Genomic DNA, 27,846 nt, shown 5'->3' on the forward strand with positions numbered 1-27,846 from the left:
TTTTTATTCCTCCTTCTGAGTTGAATTAGCATGTGTGATATAGAATTTCTTTTTTGGACTCATCTGTCAAAATGTCTTAGGTCTCCCTTCAGCCACAGTCGTGATGACATTGTGGAAGCTTTGAGACAATTATTGCCCGTAATCTGTAATGGAGCAGTGTAAGAGGGAAAGGTTGCTTTTGAATACAAGCTTTGTGGCATGTGAAACCATGTATAAGATATTTATTCCAGGAAACTAGAGAAAATATCTCAGGCGAAAATATGGATAAATCATGGACTGGACTGTATTTTCAATCCGTTGCCATGGTAATGTTAGTTTCTTTGGCAGATATTAGCCCTCACATTCCATAACAGACTTGACTTCACTGCTGGTAAGTATGATTGCCTGTTTAGCTTGGCACCTGTGTGGAATCTACTGCGTTTTTCCTCTGATGAATAATCAGTGTACACACATTAGCTTTCTCTATTTCTCCCTCATTCCGTTTCCCAGCGCTGGCAACTCAGAGATTTTGGTGTAAATTAGGTTCTGTGGGATTCTCACATGAATACGGTTGCTTGGCACCAAAACATCCTTTTCCGAAACCCCATAATTCTCAGTCGCACAAGTGGTTCTCTGTGTGTATGTGTGTGTTTGTGTGTGCACGCTTGCAAGGTGCAGTGTAGGTATTACTAACCACAGACCACATGACTTGGGTGATCCAGATGTGGTTAGAGGTTTGCTGCTCTAATCTGGAACCCACCATAATTTTGTGGTCCAACAGATAATATCGTCTACAGATTGTATATAGTTTATAAATACGTTAAAGGAACTCCACCATGAAATGTGTTTATTATTATTATTATTATTATTATTATTATTATTATTATTATTAAATGATTTGTAACGTGTTCAGCCATTCTGGTAATAATTAATTGTTTGTTTCTGTATTTTGTTTGTTCTTCAGAGAAATTAACAACAGATGACACATTGACAGTTACAATGGTGGGTAACACGAGAAAAAAATTCTCTGATCTCACTGTTAGGTCCAAAAAATAAATAAATCACAGCTCCTTTTCTCACTCATTATTTTTCAAAAATGATCAACGTGACATGAATGAGAAATCCGGAAGTAGTGTCCAGATCGTGAAATAGTGGAGACTGTAAACATTGGATTCAGAACTTCAATGATGTTGGCAGTATTAGTATGAAAGTTTAAGTTTTAGAAGCTCTGTTTGATCAGCATGGACAGATGAGGAGGTGAGAGATCAAGACAGACTTAATGACTACAGCACTGTGGCATCGCTCTGTGTAGGTAAACATACAGCATAGTAGGTGAACGTTATGGTGGGTAATGTTAACCAAAAGTGAATACAGTTGAAAGAAGAGATATCATAAAATAAAGTGTTTCAGAAGTGTTTTTTTTTTCAGTTAATTATTCTAAAAAAGGTTTCTAGAAAATTTGCGTAGGGTCGAATTTTGCTTTAAGAACGTATCTTTGTTGTTTATAACAAGCCTTTGAAAATTCTTAGACAGGAAATATGAAATATTCTTTCTGTATTGTGGCAAAAACAGAATACGAATGAACTTCTTGTTACAGGTCACCACTGACTGACTGATTTATGCTGTGTGTGGACCAGACAACATGGCTCCTGCTCAGCTGGAATGAAAACCTGCTGCTACTTTATGCAGCTTTATATATACATATAAAAAAAAGTATGTATATATATATATATATATATATATATATATATATATATATATATATATATATATATATATATATATATATATTTAATAATTCCATTTTTTAACAACTAGCACAGATGTTTGCCTTTGAACTTTTAATAAAACTTTTAATCATAGTCATGTCAAATCTGGGGTGCACGGTGGCTTAGTGGTTAGCACGTTCGCCTCACACCTCCAGGGTTGGGGGCTCGATTCCCGCCTCCGCCTTGTGTGTGTGGAGTTTGCATGTTCTCCCCGTGCCTCGGGGGTTTCCTCCGGGTAGTCCGGTTTCCTCCCCCGGTCCAAAGACATGCATTGTACAGTAGGTTGATTGGCATCTCTGGAAAATTGTCCGTAGTGTGTGAGTGTGTGAGTGAATGAGAGTGTATGTGTGCCCTGTGATGGGTTGGCACTCCGTCTAGGGTGTATCCTGCCTTGATGCCCGATGACGCCTGAGATAGGCACACGCTCCCCGTGACCCGAGGTAGTTCGGATAAGCGGTAGAAAATTAATGAATGAATGAATGTCAAATCTTTCACAGTATGTGATGGTGATGTAGTTCCTCTATTCCTGTTATTATTACTACAATACTCTAGCTAATTATAGGCACTTGTTGGGTCATTTAATATGTGTGGCGAGATTTTGTTGAATGTCTCTGGGGCTAATTCAGGCGTCCAAAAAAAAAACTGTGTCAAAATGGTTTGCTTGTAGCATTGTAGCTTTTAAGCCATAAATATATTTCACCAAAACAATTTGGTAATGTCTTTTTTTTTACTTCCTTTTAAATCTTACAAACCAGTCTTTCTGTTCAGACTACAGAAGATAGGTATATAGAGGATAATTCCACCTACGTTGACACTGTATCTTTTAAAAAGATACAGATACATTGACACATACAATTACACGACTTATAAAGGAAGCACTTTGACAACAGGTAGGGATTAGTTAAGACTAACATTGTGAGAAAACTATAAAGAGGAAAACCACAAAATCATTAAGACATCACTGGTAATAGAGAGCAACTTCCCCTGTGTGCGTGTGAGTGTGTGTGTGTGTGTGTGTGTGTGTGTGTGTGATGTTTCATGCCTGCAGGCACATGGTGGAAAGGTCAGAGGAGGAGGGGGAAACAAAGCCCCCATCCACTGAAGTACCTGACAGCAGCACATGCAGGCTTCTCTTTGACATCTGCGTTAGCTGTTGCATGGGACCTGCCTCTACAGGCTTCTCTGTCTCTCCTTCTCTCTATTGTGCTCTCTCTCTAAAGCTAACAGGAAGCTCGAATGGCTCGAGAACATGCTGAATCGAAGTGCCTAATGCTCCAGGAACAAATCTTGCAGATGGTTGGCTTCAAAATGACCAAGCTGACCGAGGGAGGTTTAAGCAACTTACCAGGCAGTGCATTCAGCTAGCCAAAGTTTGTGCTGTAAAGTCTTTCCACATTGTCTAGACAATGGTATCACATCTATGATAATAGCCAACACACAAACACACGCAACTAAAATGGCCACTCATGAGCAAGTTTGCACGTCATGCCATGTTGCTAGGCAACCAGCACGCGACTTTGTTTGATTAGGCTCTGACACGGAAAGACATTGCATGGGAGGGGGGGCACAGAGAGCTCGAACTAAACAATGACTGAGAGAGAAGAAAGAGCACAGTGCATGTCGTTTTCTGAGCCTCATTAATGTGTCAAGTGCGGGAAAACTATCGTCAGAGTGTGACTGTGAGGAAGGAAAAAATGAACCATGCAGTTAAGAGCCTCTGGAAGCATTTTCAGCACTCTTTTAAGGACCGGCCAAAGTTAGCCTCTAGTCCTGATCTACGGTCATTTGCTCTCTATAACTCTTAACACTCAGGGGGGAAAGTTTGCAGTTTAGGGCATAAAGTAATGAGACCTTTGAAGACCTGCTATAGTGGTACATCACAGGTGATGGAACACAAAGCTGAGCTGATATAAGCCTAAGGGAGAACAGCTGGCCAAACCAAACTGTGTCAGAAACCACGGTTTTGATTAGTTTAAGATGGGGCCCCTTTGAGACCCATCACCTGGAACATCTTATTGTGAACAGCTTATTTAGCTTGGTTTCCATACCACTCTATTAGGCGTTAGAGGCAGACGTCTATAACATTGCTTGAATGCTTTTCTCCTCACATCCAGGAAATGATTATCCACCTAGTAAGAACATGATCGTTAAATGCACTTTTTTTGAATACGGTACATATGAGTATCAGCATCATTAAGAATAAATTATGTGCATTACTTTACATTACAATCAGCATTTTTGAAAAAACTTCAAGTTCTACGTGTACTGCTTTTACAACTTTTTGTCCAAGTTGAAGAAACTTATTCGGATCAAGGTCCTCAGAAAAATCTTGCTACGAAGGCAAATCTTTTACACCAAAATTTGTTTTGACACAACTCTTTCCATTTGTTTGTTTGTTTGTTTGATGCTGTTGTCTGCTTTTGCTTTCTGTTCTACTTCTTGTCTCTGAAGTCCCTCAAGATGTAACAGCTGAAATAAGTTAAAATCTGATGCACAGCGCCCTCTTGTGTTCATGAAGAATAGCATGAATGTAATCAACAAAGGTCTTTAACTTGTCAGAAAAAAACAACACTTTACTGTAAGCGTCACAAATGAGCATATATTAATACATTCTAGTGGTTTTATAATGATCAATGAATACAAGGTTTAACTTAAAAATAAAATAAAATAAAAATGTATTGACCTCTTTATGCCTATTGATTTATTACTCTTAAAATAATTTGGGTGCATTTGAGATGAAAAAGAGGCAATGCCTATCCTTGTATAAACAAAAGAAGCTTGGTTAAGCAGGAGAAATATGATTTATACAATTAAAAGAGAGAGAATATATTTATCTGCTTGAAGCTGTTTTCTCATTCAAATTGTTGTAAAACTCAACCAACACATTGCTAACTGATTCAAACTGACCAACCTCGGTGATGTTGCTTCTTTCATGAAGCAGAAAACATCCAAAATTCCACATTTTTTAAATATTTCTTAACTATATAAGGATAAACAGCTATTTGGTTTTAATGTCTTGGGTCTGTTAATGTCTAAAATTGACATCTCACTTCAGTGTTACATCACATTCTCATGCTTTATCCTTCCAAATGTTGATAGGAAATGTCTAAATATTCCTGAAATATTGGTTCAGGTCTGCTCTTGTAAGCACCCTGTTAAAAAAAGATATTAATGAAAACAAAATCTCCAACTTTCTGTTAATGTAACATCACAGTATGAGTGTATGATGAGACTTTTTTGTTTCATTGGGTTTTTTTTTTTCGTTTTGTTGCTTTAATCCGATTCTTTTCTTTTTCACGTGCTCATTATTTACATACAGGGTATTTCTTTCATCGATATGATTCCCTTTCATGCATGATCACATATTGTTCACATGATATCGTATGTTTTTTTCACATAATCAACTCTGAAAATAAAAATTCTTCAGAGGATTAAAAAGGAACAAGAAATTGGTGTTATCATCTGCTCTGACAGTGTTCATGCTAAGTGGCATAGTAAACATTAAACATTCTAACAGCGTTTCTTTAATATAACTCAAAAACCTTGGCACAATATCATGTGTATCATGACTGCCAGAAAAACAGCGTTGAGCCCTTAAGCAAGGATCTTAACTCTAAACTTCTTAGCTACAAGCTTGGAATGGATGTTGTCTTGCTTTGTAGCTCACATCAGATCAAAGCATGTGTCAAATGAATGCATGCAAATGTGAAACTAAATGAAGAAGCATGTGACTCATACAGTCCTGGTGTGTGACATATGTGGTAAATGTTCACACGTGCATTTTTGAGCATACAGCTGTTTGTGTCTGCACCCTTGCGTGATTAACGACCCTTTTCCTAGTTCAGCTTTTTTTTTTTCAGGCAATTACTGTAAAGTTTTTCCAGAGGCTTTGCTTCATGTTTTGGCAGCCTAAGAGTGCACTGTAGGCCCACAGGAGACCTCATTTAGAGCTGTAATGGAGGTGTACTTAAAGGCCATTACTGCGATCAGTGCATAGGTTGATGAGGAGCGCTGGGGCCTCACACACAATGAGAGGCCACCTGCCCGTCTGTGTGCACATGGTAGACGGATGGAGGGTTTCGAGGAGAAGAGAGCACAACCCCAAGGACTGCAAACACACCCTGTTAGAGAGATATACTCAGACATGATCCGCTTAAAATATAGACAGGTTTGATTACATTTAGATTGGTATATTGTTTGGTGTAAAAATAAGCATGTCCAGTCTTTGCGCATCAATAAAAATAAATAAGGACAAATCAGCAGTGAGAACCAGGGAACAAAATCCAGGAATATGCAAAGTTACAGATAGCAGGAAGTTCTCACCGAGCGTCAGGGATCAGGGATGAAAGCGGAAAAGGAGAATGTATCTGTTTGGATCACTGAAATTGCGATAAATAACAATCTTACAAACAAATTTTAGATTGAAACAAAGAAGTGGGAAAAAAATGCAGATTTTTTTTATCTGAGGAGAACAAAATCAGTAAAACTTCCCTGAAAGCCATAATTGTTGTTTTTTTTTTTTTTGGAATCACCACAGCATTTTTGAATTGGCACACGTTTTACACTAATTAACCTTTCTGATGAGAGATAGTTGTCACATTCTGTAGTGAATATGGACATGTCGTATTTATATATTGTTAAAAATTGTGCAAAAGTCCAGCTGTAAACCGACCTACAGGAAGAAGCTCCTGTAATATACAATACTTCTCTAACATACAATAACATACGGCATATTAAACCAATGACATTTCCATTCGTTAATCATCATGACGTTTTCTGAGAATGTCAGTGCGGATAACAGAATAGAGAAAGGTATCAATATTATATAAAAACTACACAAAGTGACAAGTGCCTTCAGGAGGTCAGGAAGGATCAGGATCATGATGTATTAAATGTTAACTGACTGCAGGAATTACAGAGCAGCTGTGGGGCTGTGATTAAGCAAGACACGAAGACAAGGCAGGGGGTTTCATGGGAACCAAGGTACCTTGTGATGTGTCTAAAGCAGAGGATGGAGTGGGCTTCACAATAAAAAGGCGGATCTCACGCGACAAGTCATCTGTTCTCACACATTGTGGGAGGTTTATTAAACACAGTGCAAAACAAATACAAAACAGAGTTACGAGTGAAAAGATGTAAACAAGACACGAACACAGATTAGGAACTAGTAATTAGAGTAATTAGTTACAGTATTGAGATGGTCATAAACTAGAGCTTATATGTACAATCAAATCAATAATTAGGAATAAACACGGATGTGGATGTGGAAATATACTGGGAACTAAGGCAAGGAAATTGTCTTATAAATAATGGGAGTTATTACACATGTGAGATGGAGCAAGGACGGGGATGTTGTAGAGACATGCTGGGACATGGAGCTCATAATCCACCATAGGAATAAATGCTCATGCTCATACGCTTATAGGTATTTTGATAAATTAGCTTTGAGTAAAAAGTTCAAACAGATTACAGGATAACATTACAGGAGTTGGGGGATAAGCACCACCACCAGTGAAAGCACCATTCGTGATGAGGATATTTTAAGAATACTATTTGGAGTTTGGCAAAAAGACTATGTTGTGGACCCAGAAAACATGTGGAAAAGATTCTGTGATCTGATGAGATCAAAACTGATTGTGTTCTACATGTGGCGGAAACCCAACACAGACCATCACCCTCACAGCACCATCCCCACAGTGAAGCATGGTGGCGGTAGTGTTACATTGAGACTTACCCTTTGTCACATGGATGTTTCTATGACTAAAACCCTCCTTACTCATTAACTGCTTATTATTCATTCAATTCAATTCAAATGTGTTTGTATAGCACTTTTAACAGTGGACATTGTGTCAAAGCAGCTTTACAGAACACAAGAAACAAAATGTTATACAAAGATATATAATTATACAAAACTTACATTTAAATGTGTTTGTATTGACAAATGAACAAGCCTGAGGTGACTGAGGCAACTGTGGCAAGGAAAATCTCCCTTAGATGGAAGAGGAAGAAACTTTGAGAGGAACCAGATTCAAAAGGAAACCTCATCCTCATTTGGGTTACTATTAGACAACACTCAAGTCTTCTAGTCTCTTTTACCTGGGAAATACACAGTTAAGGTTTGGTTCAGGGTTCATACATTTTCATATAAATTCATTTTCTATGTATTTGATATGATTTCTGTAAATTTAGTATGAAGCTGACATACACACGAATGCTGACTATAAAATCAAATTTGAACAAAGTTGGATCATGCTTTAAACATATCTCTGTTAATGCTTATGAATACATAGTAAATATTTAAATATATACAATGTCTAAAGATTATGAAAATCTACAGATTATTTGTGGAAATGGATTAAAATGGATATGCATTGGATATCCAAAAACAAAAGTATCAATATACTATTTCCAACACTATAGCAAAGGACAGTTGAGACTACTGTAAATCCTTAGCAGTGGCTTTTTGGAGTTAATCCAAACAGAACTCAAACTTTGAGTCACAGCACAGAACTTAAAAGTACTGACTGACCACAGAAGTAAGTACGTACATAATTATCGGATTAATTTGGCCTTTAGTGGATCTTTTTTATGTTATCATGACTGTACACAGACATCAGAGTATCAGGAAGCCAATAACTTTCTAATGCTGACTTTGTTATAAGAAAAAGTCATTAGTCCCACTACTTTAACCCACATGAATCATGGTCTAGTGTTGCTTTTTTAGAGTCTTGAAAAAAAAAAAAAAAATCCCACACCCAGTGAAAATTACACACTGGTCTTTTTGGAGAAGCAGAACTCGTTACATAAATATGCAAACAAACAAAGCCAAAGCATAGCTAAGGTCACCTAATTGCTATGTGTGTAACCATCAAATTACAAGGTAACATCATAGTTTATACAGCAATAAAAGCAATAAGTATGTATTGTGGCTTCATAAAAGCGTTGAATATCAAATTTAGGTCTTAAAAGCTTGGCTGTTTAATTTGTTCCATCATATTGAGGGGAATTAGTGTTTTTCCACTGGCTTTAACACAATAAGAAAATATCTATAATTTCAGGAAATGTTGAAAAAAAACAAATTTGACTTTTACAGGACTGTTCTTGACCTTTGCCTTACCGCTTACAATTTTTGTTCAATTGCTGAGTAAAATTCTAAGATAAATACAAATTTTTATGATTATAAATGGTTTTGTCTCTGAAAATATAATGTTGGACAAGGTTCTGCCAAATGTGCTCTTCCATCCGAGCCAGGACAGGAATTATAAATCCTTTTCTTAAGCATACAAAGCCTGAATGTATCTACATTTGCAGCAAACTAGAAGTACGGGAAGAAGCTCCACTATAATATTACAAAGAACTTTTGTAGTAAACAAAAAAAAAATCACATTTTTATTACAACCAGGTATTTTTTGTTTATTTGATTTTATTTTATTTTTGTGTTCCATCTTCTCTTACTCTGACCTGGTAAAATATATACTTATTTTAAGTAGCAAAATTATTCAAATACACCTTATAGTTTTTAAGATATACTCATTTTAAACTGAGCATGTCATTTTCAAGCAAGAGCCTCAAACATAGGCCTAAAGCTGAACAGATTAAAGGTTAAACTCTTAAAAAGTATACTGTCTCTCTACAGTACATTGGAAGAGCTACTAAAAAAATACAAAAAAAGCTGACACAGCCTCCATGCACTGTAAGTGCCATTTCTTTTATCTGGTGGTATTTGGACTATAACTTAAGTAACAGATCACAACAGGGCTTAAATTTCTAATTTCTTTTTTAGGGCTACAGTGTGACTAATAGGATCCCAAAGCTGATGAGATGAAACCAGGCTGGAGGCAAACATAAAATTGCAAAGCCTGAAGATACAAGAAAATATTGTATTGCATTTAGAAAGGGAGAGCCATGCAAACTGATGCACCAGCCATGCAAACTGATGTCATTTGAATTTGTTCACTATTTTGTGATTATGAAGAAACATCTGTGAAACAGATGATTGTTGATAAATGAATATCCTACATATAAAGAGGTGATGATGTCTAATGATCCTGAAATTAAAGAAGTGTGATAAGGAGTCAGATTCTTCCTTGACTTCTATCTGGTTTACCAAAACACTTCCTTTAATTTCAGGATATGTAGGCTCTACTGGCCACTCTTCTAGCGGCTGGACAAGAAATCTAGGACCATAAAGCCACATACTGTTTTGTAGGAATGAATCCACCTTCACTCCTCTAGATGTTAAATCCGCTGGATTACTCAATGAATTCACATATTTCCACTGTGACATGTCAGAGTTCTTGTAGTGTATATTTTTATATCTCCAAGTTGTTAGTTTCTCTTGTTAGATTCAGTACCTATTTACTGAGTCTCATTCATATGATACTCATACAGAATCACATTCTTATGATGCTTATACTGAATCACAAGTGTGTAATAGTCATATTGAATCAATTTCAAAAGGTATTCATACTGAATCACATTCATACAATACTCATACTGAATCACATTCATACGATACTCATACTGAATCACATTCATACGATACTCATACTGAATCACATTCTTGTGGTCTTCATTCTGAATCACATTCTTATGATACTTATACTAAATCAAAATTGTGTGATAGTCATACTGAATTGATTTCAAAAGGTATTCATACTGAATCAAATTCATACAATACTCATACTGAATCACATTTATACGATACTCATACTGAATCACATTCTTGTGGTCTTCATTCTGAATCACATTCATACAATACTCATACTGAATCACATTTATACGATACTCATACTGAATCACATTTATACGATACTCATACTGAATCACATTCATATGATACTCATACTGAATCACATTCATATGATACTCATACTGAATCACACTTATATGATACTCATACCGAATCACATTCATATGATACTCATACTGAATCACACTTATATGATACTCATACTGAATCACACCCATATGATACTCATACTGAATCACACTTATATGATACTCATACTGAATCACACTTATATGATACTCATACTGAATCACACCCATATGATACTCATACTGAATCACACTTATATGATACTCATACTGAATCACACTTATATGATACTCATACTGAATCACACTTATATGATACTCATACTGAATCACACTTATATGATACTCATACTGAATCACACCCATATGATACTCATACTGAATCACACTTATATGATACTCATACTGAATCACACTTATATGATACTCATACTGAATCACACTTATATGATACTCATACTGAATCACACTTATATGATACTCATACTGAATCACACTTATATGATACTCATACCGAATCACATTCATATGATACTCATACTGAATCACACTTATATGATACTCATACCGAATCACATTCATATGATACTCATACTGAATCACACTCATATGATACTCATACTGAATCACACTTATATGATACTCATACTGAATCACACTTATATGATACTCATACTGAATCACACCCATATGATACTCATACTGAATCACACTTATATGATACTCATACTGAATCACACTTATATGATACTCATACTGAATCACACTTATATGATACTCATACTGAATCACACTTATATGATACTCATACTGAATCACACTTATATGATACTCATACCGAATCACATTCATATGATACTCATACTGAATCACACTTATATGATACTCATACCGAATCACATTCATATGATACTCATACTGAATCACACTCATATGATACTCATACTGAATCATATTCTTATAGTCTACATACTGAATCATATTTTTATGGTTATGGTCATGCAAGATAAAATAATAAGACATTTACAGTAACTATAATGATATTTAATGCCACCACCATCTTTTATTTAATTCGCTAATGTCACCTCAGACGTTTTGAAATAAGCTTTTTATAAATCTTGAAGCATTTCTTTATAAAGGTTCAGTGTTCAGTGTTTATGATTAAATTGTTTACAATGAAACGTGTTTATTTATTCACTAAAATTCAACAATCCTCTTGTACACGACTTTTTCTATTTAACCTCCACACCCTTGCTCAAGGCAGGAAATGAAAGAAAGCTGAATTGACCTCCTGGAAGAACTTTTTTAAGAATGCTCAGTTCTGGCTTGCACATGCTGGTTTGCTGTTTTATGTGAAGCAGCATGACAAGATTTTATGGACTTCAGTAAAGCAGTGTCTGATCGCATTAGCCGAGACACTGGGTCAGGATACTGGAACCACTGAAGGAGGCAGAATGGATTTAATTGAATAAAGGAAAGACGCTCAAGTGGTGTGTTCTCTGATCTGGGAGTCAGCGTCAGGCCTCATCAAGCACTTAAGTGCAAAAGCTACATGTTTTTTGTCATGTAACTATCTACCTTTAAAACTAAAATGATTGAGGGATAAATCATTTAAAAAATAGAAATATATAGAAATGGTAATGTATAAAAATAGAAATAGGCTGAAATTTGCAGAAATAGGCTGAAATGTATAAAAATGTGTACAAATAGAAATAGGGTGACATTTACATTTCCCTTTCTAAATGTGTTATAAATGTTCCCTAATTCACTATAGCCTCTAACTGCCATCACCCTCCTTCACCCTCCTTGTAAAAATAATCTTCTGCCTGTATTGTTCATCTGTAAGCTGTCAGTATCTGTTAGCTGTCATACGTACATGCCTGATGTCAAATCTGAGAGCTTCATGTCAAAAACTATTTTCTGTTGATTTGTCTTTAAATAAAATTGAGAAACTTCTGATTTTTTTTCTAGTGTCTGTACCCAAATAGTTGGTATACATGCTTATATACAGTATATATAGATACAGTAGGAAATATATAAATACAATACACAAAATATAAATGCAAGTCCATTGCAACCTTGTAACAGCTTCATGATCCTCCCGTTAGAATGAATAATAAATGTAATAAAGAAAAGTGTGTATTGTGTGTTTTATTCTCACATCACTGAATAACCCTTTTATCTTAAGTGAACTGTAACCCAATATTCTATACTTCTTGCACCTAAGTATAGTTGTAGATTTATATGATACTGTTGTACATATGAATAGTTTACTATTTACTGACTTTCCATGCTATTTTTGTCTTTATTGATTTTTTCTTTATTTAAGTTTTCAATATTTCTTTGCATTTTTGCCTTATCTTTTATGCATGCTGCTGGAAAAATCAAATATCGCCTTGGGACGGATAAAGCCTTATCTCATCTTGTCTTATAAAATGAACATCAATATATAAAAATATTTACATGCCGTAGGTTCATTACACACCTTGAAAACTAGAAGAAGACCCATTCTCCTGTTTTAACAAGTATTGCCAGAGGCATACACACATCCACACACACACCCACACACACTCTCTCCTATATGTGTGTGGACATGGGAGGTGGGTGTAATGAAGGGGGTGCGTATTGTCGTGACAAGAACTGGAGGGGTTTATCCCTGATTCATACCTGCTGGGTAGCACCACTCATCCGTGCCAACCTGCTGGAAAAAAGGTATTCAGGAACTATGTGGGCTTCATTCATATTGGAGGCCACTTCACTCAAAATCACCTCTAATTTCCTCAATTTCCTTTTACTTCACTGCTTATGAAAGCAAACTGAGTGCACCTGTTATCTTTGGGTGCTTTTATTTTTAAAGATGAATTTGATTTGTAAAGGATTTGACATACTAAAGACATCAGGATGTATGAGACTGCATTAAAACATTTATTCTGACAAGCTGTTCTCTTTCATTTATCAAAAATAAATATTAGATTAAAGAAAATCACAAACGTCAGCCATTTATAAAAAGAATTTCATCCAACATTCATAATTTTCTCATCCACCCTGTTTGGTGGTTACAGAACTATTTTTTAACATACATTTATCAGGTGTTAGAATTAAATACAAAGCTCTTAAATCAAGGTGGTAAAATAATTTTAGTAAACTCATGGCTTATGAATTATTATATTATTATGAAATGCCCATTTTAAGTTAAAGGCTCTTTCATAAATATGGAAAGATTTATAATTAACACATAATCATTTTGTGGTTCATTTATCAGTGAACACTTCCAAAAGAAATAAAGCTGTCATGATTTGTTCATATTTGAGAACTTTTCTCAGGTTTTGCCTGACTTAACTCTTGGCTTTCCTCTCTTGTTTTCTTTCCTGGCCCATGACCCGTAATAAAGAAACAAATGGAAAACTGAATGGTACTATAGTAGGACTATAACTTACCAAATACCACAAGAAAGAAAATCGTTCCTGAAATACATAAATACAGATTATTTGGTTCATGCATTTTAAATACATGAAGACTTTATATCCTCTCAACTCTAAAATATGGCTGTTCTGACAGATGGCACACCATCACCAGCTCCATCATTCCTGTCCTACTATCAAGACATCCTTCTTGTATTATTCCTATAAAGAAATATATGTTTTTAGTGCCCTTGTGCTCCGTGTCTTTTGACGCTATAAGACATTTATTTAGTTTAATCTGTGTTAAAGTGTAAATTCATCAAATACAGTTTTATTCTTATACTATATAAATTGTATGTAATTGTAATGGTTTAAATGACTATTGCATGACTATCAACAGAAATGCCTAAGAAAAGCATGTAATAGATTAACATTGAAAGCTATCAATCAGAAGAGGTATACCAAAGAATTTCTAAAACATTATGAAAGCCATCATTAACAATAAAAGAAAACTGAGCCCCATACTGGCATTAATAAGAACAGGATGTCCCTCCAAAACTAACATAAGGACAAGATGAAACTTACCAGGGACCAGAGAGGCTGGTCAAGTGAAAATAGAGTTAGAAGCTGCAGGAATCTCTGGCAAATCCGTGTTACTCCCTGCATGTGACAACAATCTCTCCTATTTTTCACATATGGGCTAGGATTGGGGACAAAAAAAATTGTATTAAAGCCTTCCTAAATCATCCCTAACAATGTTTTATGAGACCAGGTTACAATATTTTAGGCATAATTTGATAAGATTAACAAAACCTTGTATAAACCAAAGGACAGCAAGGGCAGCATCATGCTATGGGACTGTTTGACCTCAGATGGGACTGGGGATAGAGTCAATATAAATTGAGTTATGGATATGTGCATAACTTGGTGTCATTTTATTCTCGTAAAACATTATCATGTTCCGAAAACTGTTATTATGTTAATAACAACAAAAAAAGGGAAATAAAATGACAGATTCATTTACAGCATTTGGAAAGGTGCCCTTATATACATCGACTTGCATTTTATCTCATTTTATACATCTGAGCAAGTGAAAGCTCTGAGAGATAAGGGCCCAGCAGGGACAGCTTGGTGGACCTGGGATTTGAACCCATAACCTCCCAAGCATTAAGTCAACAACTTAACCACTAAGAAACCACATTCGACTCGATTTGCTTTTTTTTTAAGACAAAAAATATGCTAAATGTGCCAAAACGACTCTATCATACATAAAGATGTAAGTGTGTGTGTTGTGTCATTGTGTGTTATGACCACACCCACCTTTATATGGGTGCCCAAACAATCGTGTGTATCTGTGTAGCCATGGATACGACCAGCTGTGAAAACAACAGTGATTAATGATCACACCTGTGGAGAGTTAATGGGCTGAAGGATAGTGAAGCACTTCAGTGTCTCAGTCGTCTCTCAGCCTGCACTTGATCTTGTTGTTTTAACACTGTGTCATGCAGAGTTGCAGAGGCCTGGAACTGTGGGCCAAGGGTGGCTATCCATCTTCAGTCAAGACAAGACTAACACAAACTTACTGTATGTTAATGTTATGCTATCTTACTGTTACAGTATGATTGAAGCACCTGTTCTGCCTATAGGTTATATGCTATAGGGTTTACTTATAACAGGGGTTATAATTTAGACAGGGCTGATTGAGAGAAACTGTAAACCTAAGAAAACTACAAAATGCAGGGGAGAAAAAACCTTCCATTAGGATCTATACACAAGAGAGTGAGCCCGAACAAGACAACAGATAATAATTACTGCTGGAAAAGACAGGAGTGTACAGGAATTGGAGAAATAAGGAAATAGACAAATGAAGCAGGAACCAGATTGCAAACAATATAAGGAAATTGCTAACTTAATCAACACTTTTCACTGTTCTCTATGTTTTACACTTTTAATATAAAGTAATTTACAGTTCATTAACTATCGAAGTTCAGTGGTGCCTGATAGGACATTTTCTCTCAGACATTAGAATAGTTTGATTTGTTAAAAAAACATCCAAAACAAAACATTGTACATATATATCATGTGAACTGAGCCACAGCATTGTCAGTAGCTGAAGCATCACTAATAATGGTTTCTTGTTAGCAACAATGATTTCTTCTCATCTCTTCTTGTCTGGTCTCATCACGTCACATCACGTCTCTTCTCTTCTCTCCTCTCCTTTCTTTTCCTTTCCTTTCCTTTCCTCTCCTCTTCTCTTCTCTCTTCTCTTCTCCTCGCTGCTCTTCTCCTCTCCTTTCCTCTCCTCTCCACTCCTCTCCTCTTCTCTTCTCTCAGATGCTATGTAGGAGGTCTTGAAACACAGGAGAGCAATCGAGAGAGAGAGAGAGAGAGAGAGAGAGAGTATGTGTTTAACAAAGAAAAACAGAAAGAGAAACTGTGTGTATGAGAGAAAGGACAGAACTATAAAGAACTGTGAACTGGATTAATTAAACATTAAACTGAGTGGTGGAGACCACACACAGGCTCTCTCTCTCGCTCTCTCTCTCGCTCTCTCTCTCTCTCTCTCACACACACACACACACTCACACACAGACTCTTATCCTGTAGATCATCCAAGCAAAACTAACAAAGATAATGTTCCTAAAATGTCATGAGGAAAAAGGGGTTTAAGAAGAAGCTCTAAAAAAGAAAGCTCAAGTGATTTGATATAAACTCTTAATTACAGTGCTGTGTGAATAAATGATGTCCACACAGATCCTATTACAGAAACTCTCATACAAAAAATGTTTTTTTTTTTATCCCAGATTTCTAATTTCCACTTATTCAAGTTATTTCTAGACGTCTTGTTGAAATCAATGGAGCTAAGCTGCTATTTTTGTCTCAAAAGCAGCTCATTGTGTATTTGTGAATGCAGAATGCTCTGGGTTAAACTGGCCAAGCTGCCACTTTTTTGCCCCTGAGCAAGGCCCTTAAACCTCTGTGCTCCAGGGATGTGAATCTTACTGTGCTTTAATGTGACAAAATCTACCCTACTTCTTCTAATTACAGTTTCTGGTAAGATTTATACTTATCTTGTCCTCGTTTGCAGAAAAAGTGTTTAGTTTCCAACTTTACTAGTCTCTACTTGCTAGTCTCATATGCTACAGTAAACTTCAAAAATATATCCCATGTTCCAGAACCCTTCTCACATACTGTAACTCCCCCCTAGCTACACTACACCGGCTGTGTTGCAGCAAGAATCAAACAATCCACATTTGTACATACTTTGGTTCAAGATTACACACCTGCATACCAGTTCAGAGCACTTGGGATGTTCTTCTCTTACATATAGACATGCTCAGAACTCCAGATCTAAATGCTTTAGCGTTCTGATTCATCAGTAGCCATCCATCAAGAAGACTTTTTCATGTCTGCTCCTTTATGCTGGTTGGCCTGCATTTTCATGCTCTGTTTCCTTATACATCTATAAAAATACCTGAAAATATAAAACCATATAAATTCAATGTTCAGTTTTGATGCCGCTAGACATTGTGGATAATTGCTGAGTGCGAAACTTTAAACCGAACACTATCCTACTAATCAGAGTAGTAGCAAAAGTCCGATGACAGACACAATGTCAGGCTGCCTGGTAAATTTATGTCTTTCCGGTTTAATTAATAGGATTAAAATTCTCGCCTTCCCACACATCAACACTTCAGCTCTTGCATGAAGATAAGAATGAAATTCTCTTATTGAACATCTGAATAAACCTGACACCATGGCTCCTGGACCAACAAATGTTAAGTCATGTTTCAGTCAACACATTCTTTCGTGTCAGTTTGTTTTATGCTCAACCTCATGCCTTTGTGCTGTTGGATAAATTATAGCCCAGCCCAAAGATTCACATTTGTGAGAAACATAAGATGTGTTATCATCTGAGCTATTCAGTTGACAGTGAAGGTTCTATATATATACACATATAGATAGATAGATAGATAGATAGATAGATAGATAGATAGATAGATAGATAGATAGATAGATAGATAGATAGATAGATAGACAGATAGATAGACAGATAGATAGATAGATAGATAGATAGATAGATAGATAGATAGATAGATAGATAGATAGATAGATAGATAGATAGATAGATAGATAGATTGTTTACTTAACTAATAAGAACTGAACTTAACACAAATAACCAAAGTCTTAACCACTGAGCCTCCACTGCCCTCTACAGGCAACAACAACTAAAAACATTTCTGGACTGTGCTCTGATTCAGTGCACATATTTTATGTGACTATTGCAGTGTTTGTGTTATTTCAGTAGATAATTCATTTATCCAATGTGAATCATAAATTAAACATAAATTTATAAATAAATAATAAAGTAAATAAATAAATAAAGTTATGGGTTAAAAATGCTTAAGAATCTCTCTGCTATGTCTAACAGTGGAGAAACATATATATTACATCCAAAAGGGCTTATGGAACCATTTATAATGATTAATTCAGTAACATTTTAGTTCTTTTTTTATAGTTATCATTTTATATTCTATTGATATTTTCAGGAATGTAACAAATTATTATAAAATATATTTTGTATGATATTTTCAAAAAATAAATAAAAATAATTTAATTTAATTAAATATTAAATATATAAAATAGATTTTATGATATTTTCTGAAATATAACAAATTTATCTTATTTTGTATACCGTTGATATTCTTCAGTTATTTTCTGTTCCTTGCCTTTTGACGGGATCATCACATTTCCAAAAGTCCAGATTGCTTGCAATGCTCATATCTGAGACTAGATGGCGCAAGTGTATTGCATGTTATAGATCAGACTCCCAAAATCGTGTGTTCTGTCTATTACATATAAACTATAGTAATGATTCTAAACTAAGAACCGTGCAATTAATCTTGCAGAGGTCCCTCTTGAGTTGGTTAATCTAAATAAGTTAATTATTTTGATTAATCTGATTTACCTCATAACTTATAGTAATGCAGAATCAAAAAGAATAGACTGACATTGAAATTAATTTGATACACAACCATAAATAAGTATTCATCCATTATGTATTCCCTTATGTATTCATTCATCTACAAAATATATTCATGAATGGGGAAAATAGTATACATTTTATGTAAAAGTTGTCACTGGATAGTAAAAGTATTCACCCCAATTCCTGTATAGTATCTATATTAGTTTTAGTGCAAGCAGCTCTAGATAGAAATCACACAATTAGTTGAATGGAGTCCACATGTGTGCAATTAATGTTCTTCAACCTTTTCCTGGAAAGCCCCAGAGTTTGTTAAAATGCATATCTAAACAAATCATCATGAAGTACAAGTCCAATTTCTTAAAAAGTAAGAACCAGGTTTGGTGACATAAATACTAAACTTTTAGCACCAAGATTAAAAAAACCCCATTACACTGTCTAGACAAGACCATCTATCAAAGGTTAGTGACTCAATAAGGATGGGATTAGTCACAGAAACAACCAAGAGGTCAAGGTTAGCTCTGAAGGAGCTGTAATGATCCACGTCTCAGATTAGATAAGCTGTTCACAGAACAAACAAAGCCTGGACAGTGGACAATTACACAAAGAGGGAATTTATGGAAGGGTGGAAAGAACAAAATAGTTGTATAAAGCTATGCCCTGATTATCTTGGGCTCTTTAAGTGTGACTTTTTGTTCTTTTTTTGGCACAAAGCACTATGTTTTGCAAAACCCTAACACTACTCATAACCCTGAGGAAACTATTCCTACACTAACACACGGTGATGGTAGCATCACATTTTGGGGGTGTGTTTCATTTTCTAGGGTGATCCTAGAAAAGAACATGCTCCTCTGCAAGTATTGCATTTCAGTAGTGTTCAAAGCTAATACCACTGACGTTAAAATGGCACAGTCAAAGCACAATCTGCTCAATCTGCGGCACTTTACCATTTACCAATTGTCTCCATTTAATGTAACAGAGCTTGAGTATTGTTTTGGCAAGATAAATGGGCAAAGATTTATAAGGCTCCATATGTGCAAATTTAATAAAAAAAAACATAGCCCAATAGAGTACTTCACCAAGTACTACCTAGGAGGAGAATACTTACACAAACAACAAATCTGCTTTTTTATTTGTTAACACAACATAAATACATTTTATATAATCATGGATAATTGAACATGCAATAAATAACCAGCAACTTCTTTCAATTGGTTTAGGATTATATTAAATCATTCATTCATTCATCTTCTACCGCTTATCCAAACTACCTCAGGTCACGGGGAGCCTGTGCCTATCTCAGGCATCATTGGGCATCAAGGCAGGATACACCCTGGATGGAGTGCCAACCCATTGCAGGGCACACACACACTCATTCACTCACGCAATCACACACTAGGGACAATTTTTCCAGAGATGCCAATCAACCTACTATGCATGTCTTTGGACCGGAGGAGGAAACCGGAGTACCCGGAGGAAACCCCCGAGGCACGGGGAGAACATGCAAACTCCACACACACAAGGCGGAGGCGGGAATCAAACCCCGACCCTGGAGGTGTGAGGCGAACGTGCTAACCACTAAGCCACCGTGCCCCCCTGTATTAAATCAAAGGAGTGAAAATAATAATAATAATAATAATAATGTGTGTGTGTGTGTGTGTGTGTGTGTGTGTGTGTGAGAGAGAGAGAGCGTGTGTGTGTGAGAGACATATTATGAAATCTGAATCTTGATTCAAGTTCCAGGTTGTACAAGATTAAAAATGTGAAAATGCTCAAGGGGGGAACATTGTACTGTATTTGTTGATCATTTTATCCAAAGCTCCTTACAAATGATCTAGAATAAAGTCCAATCATATAGCAGGTAAAGGGTGCTAATGGGTCCAGCATGTGGCTCTCTGGTAATTCTGGGAATTTAATTTTCCTCTCAAGGGTTCTTCTTTGTTTCATCTCAAAGTTTTTTTTTTCCTTTGCATCACTGTCTCATTTGGCTTGTTCACTAGGGATATAAATCTACATACTGATTTCTGTAAAGCTGCTTTGTGACTGTGTCTATTGTTAAAGCTCTACATGAATAAAAGTAATATGAACTGAAGTAAACTAGGTATGTTTACATGAGCCCATTTTCTTCAATCCAAATGATTTTTTTAATCTCACTGCAAGTTCTGAAAGTATTGTTTACATGTTCATGGAAATTGTGGAATTTTTGAATCGGATTGAGATTCACGTGTTTACACTGCTAGTTTTTCTCGTTTAATTTGTATTATCTGCACCACCCCTTTCATTTCCCTGATTGAAATTTCATTCAGATCCAGCTCAATCTGTGTTTTCATGAAGGTTTTCAATCCCATTGACCTACTAAATCGATACCTGACGCAATATTTGGATGCATACATACATAAATACATACATACATACAAAGTGCACCTGTAATCTGTTTAGCATAGAATACAAGTATTTTAAAGTTCAATTCAAAATTATTTGTAAAGCTCTTTTAACAATAGACATTGTCCCAAAGCAGCTTTACAGAACATAAGTAACAGAACATAATTTAGATATATTTGTATGTTTGTATTTATCCGGGGGCACGGTGGCTTAGTGGTTAGCACGTTCGCCTCACACCTCCAGGGTCGGGGTTCGATTCCTGCCTCCACCTTGTGTGTGTGGAGTTTGCATGTTCTCCCTGTGCCTCGGGGGTTTCCTCCGGGTACTCCGGTTTCCTCCCCCGGTCCAAAGACATGCATGGTAGGTTGATTGGCATCTCTGGAAAATTGTCCCTAGTGTGTGTGTGCCCTGCGATGGGTTGGCACTCCGTCCAGGGTGTATCCTGCCTTGATGCCCGATGACGCCTGAGATAGGCACAGGCTCCCCGTGACCCGAGGTAGTTCGGATAAGCGGTAGAAAATGAATGTATTTATCCCCAATGAACAAGTCTGGAGGAAAAACTCCTTTAGATGGAAGAGGAAGAAACCTTGAGAGGAACCAGACTCAAAGGGGAACCTCATCCTCATATGGGTCAAACTGGAGTGTGTGATTATAAATATACAGTGTATCGATAAGGAGGTTGTTGTCCTCATGGAGTTGGCGTCTCTTCAGAAAGTGTAATAAGGTACAATGGCGCCACCTACCGGTTGAAGCACCGTGTTTTACGCTCTCTGCTCAGGCGACGGCGCACACCTACATTGTTAGAAGCCTCCCATTTCCTTCAACATGCCATGTTCGTGTCTCTTTCAGACGGTATGTCGGTTTTAACGCGATTCACCGGTCTTTCCCTGCTTTCTGCGCACTGACGACGGCGGAGGATTCGAGGTAATTGGCTTTTATTTAGGTGTAATGAGCAGCGCTCCTAGTGAACGGATCCTACTCCGCTTCTCGGTACTTAAGTGAAATGAAGAATACGGCTGCGTTTGTTTGCTTTACACTCAGCACGACACTGACGACTGGAACCTGCGCTTTGATTAAAACCCGGTGTGAGACGGTTGAAAATGTGAATCCGTTTCGTTTTTTATTTTTATTTTCTATTTTTTTCAGATGGCACGCTTGTGCACGTCGTGGTTGATTCCGTGTGGTTTCTCACACATACGCACGTCTTTGCCTAACACCGTATCCGTCGTGTTCACTAGGCAACCAGGGCTTTAATTCCCACAAACGCATCTTCACAAAACATCCCATAATTTGGCTTTTATTTGTTATTCTTGTGTATAGACGTCGCAACAGCGTCGACAAACATCTCCAAAGCTTAGACAGGCCGATGAAACGAATATATCATGGCAGAAATGAGAGAAGACACCTTCCTTGTATTGTTTCTAATTAAATCCTACATTTTTTTTAAATCTGTTCTCTTTTAGGTCGAATATGAGTAGGATTCGATGTAAGCTATCATGAGGGTGCAGGTGATGGAAGCGCCCAACACCATGACCGCCTTCAAACAGGAAAACACTGAGGACCATTACGAGTTTGGAGACGAGCTTGGAAGGTAAGGAACAATATTTCCTTGTTTTATTATTATTTGTTTATTTATTTTATTTTGTTGATGTTTTTTCTTGAGAATCCTACCTCTAAATGCTTATATTGCTACATTGTTTACTTGTGTACAGTTTGTAATAAACCAGAGATCTTTGGACGGTTCAGTGTTATGAAGGTTTGAGGATCATGTAATAATCCACTGTCTCCAAGTTGAAGCCAGTCATGATGGAAAATACCTTCACCTGTTCTCTTATGATATGATATCTTATGTCAAACCCAACTTACATTAAACCCAAGAGGACAGAAAGAGAAAGAGCTGGAAGGGGACATGGTGATTTTGTGGTTCATGCATCTGCTGCACGTGTCCAAGGTCGAGGTTCGATTCCTGCCTCCACCCTGTGTGCATGGAGTTTGCATGGGGTTAACACTAGGCATTCTGGTTTCCTCTGCCGGTCTAAAATCACGTTGTAGGCTGATTACCATCTCAATTTTTATTTCTGTAGAATGCGAATTGGGGTGTGTGTCAGTGCGAGTCCTCTTGTCCCCTGGGATCAGTCATGTGTTCCCCCTCTGTTGGATAAGCGGTACAGAAAATGGATTGAAGTCTGGCTATTCTGTGATGTATTCATTTAATAGACCTTGAATTAAGCATCATGACCAACTTCAACTAGGAGAACATAGAGGACTGTTACAAGATCCTGGACTTTTTGGATAAACATGACTCGCTATGATCATCTAATGTCAAGGAATAAGAGGGTTCCATGTTTGTGAGCCTACACAAACATGGATAGAGAATTTGATGGCGTGATAAAGTTTACCGCATTTTATTGAACTGATCTGTATGCCAGTCATATCAAATTGTAGTATTTCACAGCTGAGCACCAAGTCACTTAATTTTATTGGATGCTGTTTATGCAGGATTCACATGTTAAGTCCTGTGACGAAAACGCTCTTCTAATGATTGTGATCAATTTTCCACGGTCTGCTTCCTTCTCATTTGCTGTCACGTATATTATGGGTTTACTGTCTGGCCGTATAACATATAATTGGCTGGAAATTAGCTTTATTTGTTAAGGTGACCTTACCTGGTCATTGTGTTTGTTTAACCATGCCGGCTGTGTTTCTACTGAAACTTTGTCATGTGTTATTGGAGACGGGTAAATCTTCCAGTTCAGTCTCACAAGCTTGTGCATTTTCACTCAATTCCAGGCATGTGGGTGGTGTCTGCTCAAGCCACATGAAGCTAGTCATGTCGTGGGCTGCAGCAAATTGGACTCTATATGTTTAAAAGAAATGGTTTGTGAACCAGCTCTCATGGAACAGCCTATAGGGTGGGGAAATGCCGTACATTTTGATATTGTGTGGGATAAACGGTACTGTGCCAGTAAGAAGATGCTCAGAGACTCTTGAGCTCACTCTTTTCCTCTTCAATGCTACAAAATGCAAGATTATATCTATTAAGCTGAACTGATTTGTGTAATTTATTTAGAATTTTTTTTTATTACTGTTCTGTTGAAGTTCTGTTGAATAGGTTCAGTAATAGGGATACTACGGGACTGTATTTGATTACATTGCGGAGGAAATGATACGCATGCTTTCTCTTGCTCTTTCACACTCTCCTATTTCTCTCTCAGAGCTAGCTATGGTGTAAAATGTCTCTTTCAGGAATATTCAAATGAACATTGATTACAAGCCTAATGAATTCATTTCATCCATTCCTGTCTGTATAGTATACATATTTTATCATAAGCAAATGTTTTGGGCCTGTGCAAGTGTGAGTTTTTGATGGCAGAAACTATCTGTATATCCATTAGCTTTGTGTTGATGTGCAAATTCTCAAACAGGGCTCAGATTTGTCTGGAGATCTTGGTGCTGAATATTTTTTTTTGTCTTGTGCTTATTGGTAGTGACAGGCACTTGGTACAAGCACTTGGTGAGCTGATCGTGCTCAGCCAGACATGAGTAGATCCTTCAAAATCAGTAAGATCATTGGCATTGTCCAAAGTGGTTTGTCACATTTGTTATCGAGCACAGGTCTCCATAAAATAATTGGATCTTCCAGAAGTGGGCAAATATTCAGAAGACACTGGGTTTCAGTACCAGGACTGAGATTTGTTGTTTGGCTTATAAGCAGTTCCCCAAGCCCTGTATGGATTAGACTCATAAGACAACTTGAATAAGTGTCTACCAACCGAAACCAAATCCCTGATTTATAGGATTTAAACAAAAGCTGTATTGCCAGTTGCTGCTTGTGTTTCAGCCTCATTCTTCTGATTTGTCTTTTAATGCTAGCATCTGTATGCTCAAGCCTGATAATACTCTCCATTCAGAGCTGGAATCTTAACTAGCTTGAATTAGAGGTTCCAGAGTTGAATACAGTTGGCCAATAATAGTTGGCCTATTTGATTGGCTTGAAGAGACTACAGCCTCGGTAAACTCTAAACAAAAAAATAAGGAGTCTTTATTTTGCTGCACAGTTATCAATAGTCTCTGCTCACCGTGGTCCAGCTGTAGGAGAAGAGCACCGAAGTGTTGAGACACTTCAGTTGGCAACGGCTTTCATGGGTCTGGGCAGCGCTGCTATTTGGACACGATGCTGAGATTCACGATCAGCTTTTGGATGTCAAAGAAAGTTTTACTAGAGTTTGCGATTACGCAAGAGGGCTTTTTGTCAGTGTGTCACATTGATGAGTGCTTAATATTGACCAGATTGAATGTAGTACCTCGCTGCTTCTCTTATTAGGGGTATTGACCATATTCCACAACAGAGATCCTGTTTAAATGTTAACAAAAGAGAAGTAGAATGCGCTTTACTAAAAGCAGTGAATCAATGTGGCTGGACAAGTTGGTTGTCTGCCAAATTTCTCATTACGCGTTAGTTCCGCTCTCACCTACTGCGACTCGGAAAGACCACACAGTTTAACATCAAGTGCTTCGTAGCCTGGTTAAAGTTTCACTCTGAACCATTGTGACAATTGTGTAAAAAAGAAATTATGAACTGGATTTTGTTTTGTTTTGTATTTGTTACAGCATATCAGCTTTTTAGATTACGCAATTCAGGTAAACAAGAGATGAAGAGGAAAAAGCCTCGATAATACAAACACCGTCTTGTATCGACATGCAGAAAATACAACAATGCATGTGTTGGTGCAGGCTGAGAAACGCCCAACCCCCAAAAACACACTTAGACCTATTGCATCATTCTGCTGAACTATAACTGATATATGATGAGGATCTACAATGAAAAAAGCAATATGTTGTCAGCAATATGATGTATAGTTTACATACACATTACGTTTTTCAATGAAACACGAATTTATTGCTTAAACCAAAACCTAATTTAAATGTTTCTTAATTACGTGGCTGAATGATGTAGATTGATTGTGATCAATTCACGTAGTATTTTGTAAACCAGTTACGTTGTTAATTCTCACGAGGTCATTGGCTCTGAGCGGAACTATAACCATACTGTTAATAGTGCCGTGAGAACGTGTCTGTTGCCAAACACCAGTGTTGCGTGTTCAAGTCTCAGCTCAGGTATGAGTATGAGCTCTGCGATGGATTATTATTAAGGGCTTTGCAAACACACACTCCAAACATGTCTGATGTACGAAAACTAATTATGTTAATGTTAATCAGTTTAATTACATGGAACAGAGATGCACATTTTAATTACGTAAATTCAATGAGCTTTTTTCAGTGCTGTGCATCGAAGGCTGGAAATGTCGTTGTCTGTAAACTGGAGCGGTCGTGTAGACGTCCTATAAAATGTTTAACTGACCAGCTAGCGAATCATTTACCATGATTCCGTTATTTTATCATAAATGAAAATCTCATTTTACATTCAGATAAACTCTTCTTTACTAATCAGATCATGGCTGTTGACTTGCATTTATCCAGAGTTTCCATTAATTAAAATATCATTCACTCAGGTGATGGTGGATTTTTGCTCGTCTGAAGCCCTTGGGTGTGTAATTGTGTGTTCTTGTGAGGCTGAGATGAATAGAGCATGTCAGAGAGAGAAATCATTTTCTTTTGAGACAATCTTGTGTGAAGGGAAAGTGCCACGCAGCCGAGCATGTCAAATACCAGAAATGGAGGCTTTGACAATCGTTTTTTGAATTACCTACTGGCGTGTGGAGCTGGACAAACTGACAATACAATATTGACTTCACAACATGTCACTTTGCAGTTATGAGGGAATCATTGAAATATCTCTGACTCCGTAGTTATTCACTCCAGCAAGATTCATTTTTTCATCCTTTAGATAGCTTTCACAGGTTTGTTATCCACAGTGCCACCATTTTACAGCACCTTAAATAAAGGTTAAATACAGAAATATTTCAACGCTGATCTCAATTCTCAAATATGATTAGTCTGCTTGTGTTGATGGGTTTTTTTTTTTCAGCCTGGCTCTGACAGTAGTTCCAGCTGTAATGTAAATTATTTATTTTAAGGGTTTATGGTTTGCATTCACCCACTCATCCTGTTTGGTTATCTTTTCTGTAGCAACAGCTCATTCACAGGGACTTTGTATGCCAGACGAGCTACATAATCTAAAGACAATAGAAAACAGCTTAAAATATTTACGTAGAACTTTGAATAATTGATGATATTTTTGCACAGCGAGATTTGTTGAATGTTTATAGAAGCAGTCTCAAGTGTCTGTGTGAGCGGTAAGTTTTCTGCAATGGTGAAGTCTTCAGTACTTAAGTATAAAGTGATAACACGGACACATCGTAACGATCCATAACGTTAAATATAATTAGAAATGACACACACACACACCAAGAGGAATTAAAAAAAAAAATTCACACTGTGCAGATTCTCACTAGTAACTACAGCCTAAAGGCAAACGCAGCCCCGAGGCGACTAACTGTTTAGGAACAACCCCCCCGTTTTATCCAGTAATCATCCGGTGATTTGTTCC

General features: G+C 36.8%; 2 protein-coding genes across 2 annotated transcripts in view; one reads left to right on the forward strand and one right to left on the reverse strand.

Annotated features, from left to right (window-relative positions):
* Positions 1–10,352: 10,352 nt before the first annotated feature.
* On the reverse strand, positions 10,353–11,522 carry LOC132854310 (dynein heavy chain-like). The gene has a single exon (XM_060882603.1). The coding sequence runs from the start codon at positions 11,520–11,522 to the stop codon at positions 10,353–10,355; it is 1,170 nt and encodes a 389-aa protein (XP_060738586.1).
* A 10,578-nt stretch (positions 11,523–22,100) lies between these two features.
* Positions 22,101–27,846, forward strand: part of dapk1 (death-associated protein kinase 1) — a 63,354-nt gene continuing 57,608 nt past the window's right edge. Inside the window, exons 1-2 of the mRNA XM_060882564.1 lie at positions 22,101–22,259; positions 22,799–22,926. Of these exons, the coding sequence (XP_060738547.1) occupies positions 22,832–22,926 (95 nt within the window). The 5' untranslated portion in view covers positions 22,101–22,259; positions 22,799–22,831. The remainder of the gene's footprint in view (positions 22,260–22,798; positions 22,927–27,846) is intronic.

This window comes from Tachysurus vachellii, chromosome 12 (genome assembly GCF_030014155.1).
Source record: "Tachysurus vachellii isolate PV-2020 chromosome 12, HZAU_Pvac_v1, whole genome shotgun sequence".
NCBI lineage: Eukaryota > Metazoa > Chordata > Actinopteri > Siluriformes > Bagridae > Tachysurus > Tachysurus vachellii.